The sequence below is a fragment of the Coffea eugenioides genome, chromosome 8, assembly GCF_003713205.1.
Source record: "Coffea eugenioides isolate CCC68of chromosome 8, Ceug_1.0, whole genome shotgun sequence".
NCBI lineage: Eukaryota > Viridiplantae > Streptophyta > Magnoliopsida > Gentianales > Rubiaceae > Coffea > Coffea eugenioides.
In genome coordinates this window covers 35897456-35907355 of record NC_040042.1, presented here as the reverse complement: position 1 = coordinate 35907355, position 9900 = coordinate 35897456, and the positions used below count along the sequence as shown (strand labels likewise).

The following is a 9900-nucleotide window of genomic DNA, read 5'->3' as shown; positions in this document are numbered from 1 at the left end:
AAAAGCTATCTGATGAACATTTGACCATCCAATAGATTAAATTGTCATGCGGACTAATCACAAGTCTTTGTATTGTAATTTCAACAAACCTCATGAAAGACGACTAATACAATACTCCCTCTGTCTCTGTCTCGTAAAGATAAGTCACTTTCACTGTCACACAAACTTAGAAATATAAATCAATATAGTTAATGTAATTGTTTTTGCTTAATATTTTCCTCTTCCATTAATACTAATTCTACTATAGGATTTACTAATAGCACGAGTTTATATTTTAAACCATAAAAATAACAAGATTTTATTTGTGCTACATGAAAATTAAAATCTAAAATTTTTTTAAGATGTATTATTCTTGTATCCAAATTTATGAAAATGAAAAAAAATCAGTAGAATGTGTGTGTGTGTTTTTTTTTAATATTGGGTTAGTTTTTTACTATAGGTCGCATGTTTCCATCATTCAAAATATGTGATAAATATATATTAGAAGCATTGAAGTTTATGGGTAGAGGTGGCAAAGGAAGACTTTGCAGATAAGCCTCCAGCTTTTTGGTCGCGATAGGAGAGCACATTGAAGTTGCTGGGAATTGGATTACATATTGACTGTAACCCATGAGAAAACAACATAGTGGTAGAAACTAGAAAGATGACTGAAGAAAATTGGGTATGTTGAAAATCTTGTTTACAACTCCATTGAAGTTGCTATATAGATAGGGATAATTTTACAAACCTCCCCTGAGGTATATAGCAATTTCAGGCAGTATCCTCCAAGTTTAAAAAATTACACACAACCTCCCCTCATTGTGTAAAATGACAAAAATAACCTTCATCCAATATTGAATTTAAAGTCTCCATGAAGAGAACTAATGTATTTTAAATTCAATTTAATAAATCCATCGAAAAAAGATAAAGAACAACAAGAGTGATAAAGTTTTATTTTGTCACAGACACTCAAAACACCCAAACCCAATCTTACTCTGTACAGTAGTAATTTGAGAATAAATAAAAACTTTAGTTTTCTCTGTACATGGATTCTTATTGAATAAGTAACCTTTTTTTGGTTGGTCAACATTTTTGAGAGGTTAAGAACAAACTTACTAGGGAACTTTTTAAAAAGCATGTGAGTAATGTTTTGAGTTTAACATTACTAAGGAATTTTGTTTTTGTGGAGGACAATCACCTAAGGGCATTTTAGGATTATCAATGGGGATTATTTTACTAACATCAGCAAAGTGAGTCCTAAAGTATTTTTTTAAGGGAAATTTCTGCAATTGTTTAAACCTAAAGGGTACTGCCTGCAATAGTTATAAACCTTAGGGGAGGTTTGTGAAATTATTTCATATATATATATATATATCAAAAAACTATTTGATAAACATTTGGCCATTCAAAATCGGCCTTATTGGAATTGCAACATTTCTTCAAAAAAAATTTTATGTCTTCTGTGAACATATATTTCAATCACTTTTTTACCTTACATATATAAAATCATTACAGTATATTTTTCTATAGAAACTCTCGAGAATAGCAATCTGAATGCGAATAATGTAAAGTTAATATATTTCAAAAGAGTACTTTAGAACTTTCAAGGATATCTTGTACTCATTTGAGCATATCATTTCCAATTTCTCTTAATGTAAGAGATACGGAATAAACATTTTGGTACTCGGAAGAGTTTGATTCTCACACGATTTGGCCAACTTCAGGGCAGATAAAACTAATCAACCCTTCATTTCATCTCATCTGTTTTCATACTTTTACACTTTTAGACTGTGCTGTACTTTCACTTTCACGAGACTGTAATTTCCTTTCTGCTGAGCTGTAGAAAATCAAAAAGACAATTTTTGCCAGCTATAAACTGTCTACACCAAAAAAAACAAAGGGAAAAAAAATCCCTAGTGTGGGTCCCACGCGCTTTACCGCGCAATTCACCAACAAACTTTTACTTCTGCTCTATAGTCTATATATTTGAACACGCAGCTTCCCTGACATTCGCTCCATTATCATTGCTCACTAATTAGTCCACATTTCATCCCGCCGGAAAACACGCACCAAAACACCTTGGAAAGGCACGCGGAGAACAGAGGTATCGTTCTTCTTCACATTCTTCTTCTTCTTTTTTTTTTAATTCTTGCTCCGAAAAAATAGTAATTTTGTTGGTGAATCAGAGAGAAAACAGGAGAGTACAGATGAAAAGGGAAAAAAAAAAAATGAGGGAGAAAGTATAGCAAGTGTCCAAAAAATAACAGCTCAACAGGAGAGGAAGGGGAAAAAAAAAGAAGAAGAAGAAAAACAATATAATACTGTAGTTGTTTTCTTCTACCGTTCTTTTCTTTCTTTTTCTTTGCGTCTACATTTTCTCCGGCGGCTTCATGCCGGCCGGATTAAACTGATATTGTCATGCCAGCCTTCTCCTCGTTCTCCTCCCTAGATTTCCTTCTTCCCCATCTCCAAGGTTCTATGCATTTCTTTCTTTCTTGAAGAAGTTTCCTGTTTTTTTTTTTTTTTCTTTTTGGCTTTTACATTTATGATTTCTACCATGCATGTAATTAAAAAAAGTGATAATGCGACATTATAACGATAAAAAGAGTAGCCTCAGAAAAAGAAATAGTGGAAAGGATGGATGTTTTGTGTATTTTCTTCCATGCTGAAGGGGAATGATGATCAAAGTAAAAGATTTATGAAGACATTTATATGTATGGCTTATTTTTCTTCAATTCTTACGGTTTACGAGCCTATTTAATGTGAATGCTACGTGGGTTTAGCTCAATAATTTTTGTTAAGGTGTTTTTATCAAGTGTTATTAATTATTTTGATTATTTCTTTAAAAAAAAAGTGGTGGTCCTTTTTTTTCCTTCCTGTTCTTGTTGTTTTTACGCCAAAAGGGGTTATTGTTCTTGTCTTTTCTTAAATTTATTCATTCTTGGAGTGGATGTATTGCTGCTTATCATTGGTTCCTCCATGATGATTTTATGTATTTTTGCTTTTATTGCAATCAGATAGCATTTTTGTTGTCCTTTTTGGTGTGTCCATTCTTAAAGTGAATTTGTCTGATTGATTAACTGTCCTCGCTGAATATGTCAGAAAACAACAAATCTGCATGTTGGGATTTTGTTGCTTTGATTGGTTTACTTGGGATTCTAAAGTTACTAGTACTGTTTACTATCTAGTTTGTTGGCATGAATACAGATTTGCGTGGTTGTTTGTTTAGTAAAGTATGAGTTAATTGACCCCTTAAGACAAAAAGATATCAGTCAAGTAAAAGAGGTCTGCTCTGTTAATCATTTTAATCAGGTGATTTGATCTGTTCTGATTGTTAGTCCTATTAGATTACGAAAGTTCCCTGTTCACATTTTTAACAGAATATATTATTTGAAGATCAGAATCTTCTAGCACATGTATACCACCATAACATACCAATCTTTTCATTTGATCACCTTGTCCATTTATCCTAAGTTAGTCCTAGCTCTTGTTTATTGAATTCTTTTCTTGTTCTTATTCAGAAAACAAGTGAAGAATGTGAATGAAGATTGATTACTTTTTGATGCTGTGTTAGTCCCTTGTCAAACATATGGGTTGTCGTAGGACTTAGTCTTCAAGAAATCAGAATTGCAGTTAATACTTGTTTCTCAGTGCTTTGAACTTTTGATTCTGACATCTGTCCAGCTTGCTTTGTGGTTCTGCAGCTTCAGCAATGGAGCAACTTAGTACTCCATTACAGGGAGTCACTAATGATATCAAAGGAAGGTTATCATGCTATAAAAATGACTGGCTTGATGCCTGTGGTTCTGGTGTAAGGTATGGAGCCATGTAGTTTGGATTCAAATGGAATCTAGAGTTAGATTTTTAGACAATGCATAACATCATTTCAATTTGACGATGTTTTAAACTTTGTATTATGGTGGTATTGATTAATTTCAGGATACTGGCTCCCACTGCTTACATATTCTTTGCATCAGCTCTTCCTGTTATTGCCTTTGGAGAGCAATTGAGCAGAGAAACAGGTAACTACATTTTCCTCTTTTTTTTGGCCTCTATTTACGTTCCCAATGCCTTTATTCTTGTATTATGTTTAAGTTTTTTCTATTTTATGCATTATTATCTATTATAAGTGCATCTAGCATATTTAATTTGTATGCCTATATCAAAATAATCCGAACTCTTGATGACTTTTTCACAGATGGAAGCTTGAGCACCGTGGAGACTCTCACTTCCACTGCTCTTTGTGGTGTCATCCACTCTGTTTTTGGTGGACAGCCTCTCTTGATTTTAGGAGTTGCAGAACCAACAATTATTATGTATACTTACTTGTACAATTTTGCCAAGGGTAGGCCAGAGATGGGGCAGGGGCTGTTTCTAGCATGGGCAGGATGGTACTGACCTGCTTTCATGTAGCTGTTATTTCGCTCAAGTTACTGAATTTTAGACTGTAATTTGATAGATTTAAATGTGTCACAGGGTCTGCGTTTGGACTGCCATCCTGCTCTTCCTTCTTGCAATATTCAATGCTGCCAATATTATCTCTAGATTTACAAGGATTGCAGGGGAACTTTTTGGCATGCTTATTACTGTTCTTTTTTTGCAAGAAGCTATTAAGGTATTTGCACTCTTCTGATTTATTTTACCGCTAGATTAGCTGTCTCATTTGCTAAAGCGACTAAAACTGGCTTGCTGATCCTCATCAACATTTCAATGTCAGGGTTTGGTGAGTGAGTTTACCATTCCTAAAGGTGAAAATCCCACATCAGAAGCCTACCAGTTCCAATGGCTTTATGCAAATGGGTTATTGGCAGTTATCTTCTCGATTGGTGTGATGATCACTGCTTTGAAGAGTAGGAGAGCTAGGTCTTGGCAATATGGTACAGGTATATGAGGTGATCTTCCTTTGTCTTCTTATAGTGCTAATTTACTTTTTTCTTTTATCCAACCTCAATTCTTTCCCTTATTGTTGGTAAACGTAAACAGGATGGCTTCGAGGTCTCATTGCGGACTACGGTGTTCCCTGCATTGTTGTGCTATGGACAGCGTTGTCTTATAGTGTACCTGAAAAAGTTCCTGATGGAGTTCCCAGGAGGCTCTTTTCTCCTCTTTTTTGGGATCCTGAATCATTGCACCACTGGACGGTTATGAAGGTAATATTGTAATCAATGAGTTGATAGTTGATTCATGTATAACATATTTCTGTATTGGCCCGTGTCATAGTTTCTGGGAATTTATGAGCTGGAGACATAAGTTCTAATGTTAGCAGAGTTCTGGTCGAAGCTTTCGTATTCGCATTGTTTGACGAAATCTTTTTACACTATACACAAGGGATTGAGTTAAAGAAAAGATGGTTTTAGTTTATTGTAACATTTGGAACTTTACTTTTAATATGCTTCAACCTATAAAATTACCCCTTTCTTGGGTGGAGCTCATGCGGTCCCCAGCCTTCTTTAAGTAACCTTACTAGGTGCCTTCCATTCTAGACAGAATTGTGTGGGGCTAGCCAGCCTTCCTGGAATTTTTGAAAGGGACTAAAGCTGTTGTTTCATTAAAAGAAATGAATGAAGCACTTATGTCATGTTTGTTCATGTTATAAATAGATTGACAAGGCATGAGTTGCTTAATGGGAGATCTTTTAACATTTCTGATCTGGATGTTTTTGTTCAACTTACAACTTTGAGTATTGAATTTGTCAAGTGTCCTGGGGTTTCATGTTCTACTGCCACAAGTTATTTACCATATCTTGTACTAAGTGTATTTTGCACAATAACTCAAATAAAAATTAAATATATCATATTTGTGTGATGTTTGTGCAGGATATGGCAAGGGTTCCTGTTGGATACATCTTTGCTGCCTTTATACCTGCTTTAATGATAGCAGGTCTATACTTTTTCGACCACAGTGTAGCTTCACAGTTGGCACAGCAGAAAGAATTCAATCTTCAAAAACCATCTGCCTATCATTACGATCTCTTACTTCTCGGCTTCCTGGTATAGATTTTGCAGATATATGGCATGTTCAGATTAGTTGCATTTAGGCCCCTGCCCTTCAAAGGGATGAGTTTGAGTTCAAATTTAAGTGCCCTTTAACAGGCTTTTCTCTGCTTCAAATTTTTGTTTTCAGACATTGCTTTGCGGGCTGCTGGGACTTCCTCCTTCAAATGGGGTCCTTCCACAGTCACCCATGCATACCAGGAGCCTTGCAGTCCTCAAGAAGCAGGTGAGTGACGCATTTCTGAAAGGAAGCATTCCTTTGCAGTTTCTCTATGTAAATGTCGAAAATACGTTATTACAGGATATGACCTTTGATTGGCTTGCAGTTGATTCGTAAAAGAATGGTAAAGAGTGCGAAAGAATGCATGAAGCAACAAGCAAGCCACACAGAGATCTATGGAAAGATGCATGCTGTTTTTGTGGAGATGGACCCTGCTTCGCTTGTAAGTGGTCAAAAAGTAGATACGATGTGCTTCTACAAGCTTGTATCTTTGAACATACTCTTCCAGTTCATAACAATAACTATTTACTTTCTTGACAGACTGCTGTGGACAAAGAATTGGAGAACCTGAAAGATGCAGTCTTGAAACATGAAGATGGAAAAGATGCAAATGGGACGTTTGATCCAGAAAAATGCGTTGATGCAAACTTGCCAGTCCGAGTGAATGAGCAAAGAGTGAGCAACTTGTTGCAGTCCGTGCTTGTGGGCCTCTCTGTATTTGCTATGCCTTTGATCAAGATGATTCCTACATCAGTTCTCTGGGGATATTTTGCATACATGGCCATTGACAGTCTCCCCGGTAGCCAGTTCTTTGAGAGGATGTTGCTACTCTTCATTCCTCCTGGTCGACGTTTCAAGTAAGCCATACATCTCTCAGTTAAGCAGATCTATTGACTTGTTTTAGCCTTTAAGGTGATAAGGAGAGTATATTCACCTGCTCACGTATACCTATGACTAGTTCTTCTCTTTTCCTTTAGCTAACACAAAAGCTATGTTCCTAGGGTATCTTTCAAATTCATTTTTTAATTTATCATTTTCGGTTTGTTCTTTTTTTTTTTCTAGGGTCTTAGAAGGAGCACATGCTTCATTTGTGGAGTCTGTGCCGTTCAAAATCATTGCAGCATTCACTCTGTTCCAGTTTGTATATCTTTTGATTTGTTTTGGTATAACATGGATACCAATTGCTGGAGTGCTCTTCCCAGTACCGTTCTTCATTCTTATAAGTTTAAGAGAACATGTCCTTCCCAAGTTCTTCTCTCCTCATGATCTTCAAGAACTAGATGCGGCTGAGTATGATGAAGTCGCTGGAAATCCATTCCACCGCAAAAGGAGTCTGAATATCAGGGTATGTGACTTTATCCTTTTTAACGTTGCTGAAGCTGCATGCAGATCAGTTCTATATGTTCCATGGTAACTGCAGTTCATAGGGTTAGAGATTGATTTCATAAGAATCAATTCATCTTCATACTTCCTAAGGCAATATTTCCACTGTAATTCAGTTCCATTCGATACTTTTCTAATGCAATGCTAAGGCGACACTGATTCAAATACCAAAGGTATCATGGATATACTCGCCAAATGACATACTTTGACTGTAGTCGGCTCTACGCAAAGACAACCATTGATTACATTTTTGAAAATCCAATCCAAATCTGTGCTTGGACTTGCTTTTATGCCGAAATCTCTTTGCTATGTTTGAACAGCATTCTTGAGTCTTTGCTAGTGAACTTAACAATTTTCTCTAAGTGCTGAGGTTGATTGATATAGTTATGGATGTCTATAAAGTAGGGTCAACAGGTTAAATTTGGTTTTAGGAGATTGTCTTTATAATTGTTTCTTCAAAAGTGAGAATGTATCTTGTTTAGCTTGAAATACGCTCTAAGTCACAATCTTATTGACAGGAAGATGAGTCACAGCCTGATACTGAAGATTACGATGCTTTTGATTGGTCACCTGATGAGGTATTGGATGAGATGACAACCAACAGGGGTGAATTGAAGCGCAGGTCTCAAAACTTCAATGAAAGGCAATACCAGGTTGGTTACTTTCCTGAGTCACTTAATATTTATAGTCAAAAATTTCTCTTTTTTCATTTCCAAAGATGGTGATTTAAGGGCTATTATCTGTTCTAGGTTTATCCAGAAGGCCCGGGATATAGTAACAGCTAAAGGCGTACACGCTGACATGAACATTTGTGATTTCCCAAACAAGATTTTTGGGAATAGTTTTGTCAATGTATCTTCTTGATTGACTATAGGACATGAAGAAAACTATAGACTACTTTGAGAAGAAGAAAAGAACAGAAAGGTGAAGGAAGAGAAACTTTTCACTCTATTTCTTCAAATTTTTACACACTAGAAGAAGCAGTGGAGAACTTTTGGAAGAATTCCTTAAGGCACTTAACGTTGCTTAGGCTCTGAGCTGCCAAGCAGAAGCGGATGGAAGGAATAAAAGGAAGAGGAAAGCATAAAATGATTGTTGGATTAGAACATATACACTTGTTCACAAAGCTGAAAGATGAAGGGATGCAGTTCACAAGTAGTTAATTCAAGAATTGCCCTACTATGATAATTCAGAATTTGTTAGATGCATAGTGAAATAGAAACTTTAGAAAATAACAGTTGTATCTTTTGGATTGTTGTTTTTAAGTAGTTAGACAACTGCCCTGTTTGGCCTTGTATCCCTAAACCAAGGCTTCATGGGCAAGTAAAATAGTTTTTCCTAGGACATATTTGTACCTTTAAAGTGCTACCATTTTCATTCCATATTAACTACACAGGTTACTGTTTCTTTTAAGCCCATTACTGCAAGTATGTGTTGCTAATTCCTACTTAGACAAATTACATGTTTGGCTACTGCACTTGAACCTGGTTTCTCTTCCTTAATTATATGACCTGAATCTTGGCATTTTTACACCAATAACAAGGCTTGATAGGCAAGTGAAATAATTTCTCTAGGATATTTTGTACCTTCCATGTGATATTGTTGTCATATCATATTAACTGCACACTGGGTACTAATATCTTTTAGGCCATTAGTGTTGTGTTGCCAATTCTTCAGAATTGAAATGCAAATTGTAGGTGGTTTCCTAGCATTGTTGCCTATGTATTTTCCACCTTGAACTGCAATTGAGTTCCAAGAAATTCTTGTGGCTCTCGTGTATAAGCTGATTATATAATAAATCACATAGTGTATCAAGTGTTTATATAAAACTGTTAACGTTTGTTGGAAAAAAGTATGAATTAATCTTTCTTACACTGTCAGCATTGGATGAATGATAATTGTGCAAAAATCTGGTTGTAAATAGTCCCTTCAACCAATTTAGATGGTTTTGGCTAATCATTTGATAGTTGACTAATTCGACTAATTTCAAAGTGTCTATTAGGATCAATTGAAAAGTCTCCCCTTCTGCTTTTAAGATTTTGTACACCTCAGGTGTTGCATGAGATTGCCTGTCATGTTTTAGATTCTTATAATGGAGAAGGTGTGATGGAATTGAAGAATGGAGGAAACAGTAAATAGATTGTAACCAAGCATATTATGTAAGCCACCTCATATGTATTGTGTTAGAGTGGATAGAAAAGAATAGTCAGATTAGCTATGACTAAATATCTGAACTACGACAATTTCAGAGCACAAGTTCTATGCTATTCTATTAAAAAGAAGGATCTTGGGGAAGGGGCTGGTGGGAAGAGGGGAGCGAGGCACGCCTCCTGCTGCCGTTCCTGTGATGTGCTTGCCTGCTACTGCTGCTGCTCTTTGGCAGAATTGATGTTGTGGTCAACCTCAAAGCTCATATCAAGTGTATAAATACATTTTGCCTTGTGCAACCAAAATTATAAGTCAGCCATTTCAATCCTTTCATCAGTATAAAGCGAAGAAGTTTCACGTATAGCTTTATTGTGGGCATTTCTGCTGATCAATTGT

The 9900-nt window shown here is 35.9% G+C and overlaps 1 protein-coding gene across 2 annotated transcripts; it reads left to right on the top strand.

Moving 5' to 3' along the window:
* The first annotated feature begins 2030 nt into the window (after positions 1 to 2030).
* On the top strand, positions 2031 to 8755 carry LOC113781044 (boron transporter 4-like). 2 transcript variants are annotated; one of them, XM_027326878.1, is made up of 14 exons: positions 2031 to 2083; positions 3684 to 3795; positions 3919 to 4001; positions 4178 to 4370; positions 4456 to 4594; positions 4697 to 4862; positions 4963 to 5129; positions 5796 to 5969; positions 6103 to 6198; positions 6299 to 6415; positions 6514 to 6830; positions 7036 to 7318; positions 7875 to 8009; positions 8106 to 8755. In XM_027326878.1, the coding sequence occupies exons 2-14, from the start codon at positions 3692 to 3694 to the stop codon at positions 8139 to 8141; spliced, it is 2010 nt and encodes a 669-aa protein (XP_027182679.1). In that variant the 5' UTR covers positions 2031 to 2083; positions 3684 to 3691; the 3' UTR covers positions 8142 to 8755. The 2 variants fall into 2 exon arrangements, with proteins under 2 accessions (XP_027182679.1, XP_027182678.1); XM_027326877.1 differs by having other exon boundaries at positions 2041 to 2083; positions 3664 to 3795.
* The last annotated feature ends 1145 nt before the right edge of the window (positions 8756 to 9900 follow it).

Excerpts from the sequence above, each read along its gene's own strand:
- LOC113781044 (XM_027326878.1), top strand. The coding sequence starts at position 3,692 with ATGGAGCAACTTAGTACTCCATTACAGGGAGTCACTAATGATATCAAA. Across the intron at positions 4,595-4,696 it reads TTTTGCAAGAAGCTATTAAG|GGTTTGGTGAGTGAGTTTAC; the intron begins GTATTTGCACTC and ends TTTCAATGTCAG. Across the intron at positions 6,831-7,035 it reads CCTCCTGGTCGACGTTTCAA|GGTCTTAGAAGGAGCACATG; the intron begins GTAAGCCATACA and ends TTTTTTTTCTAG.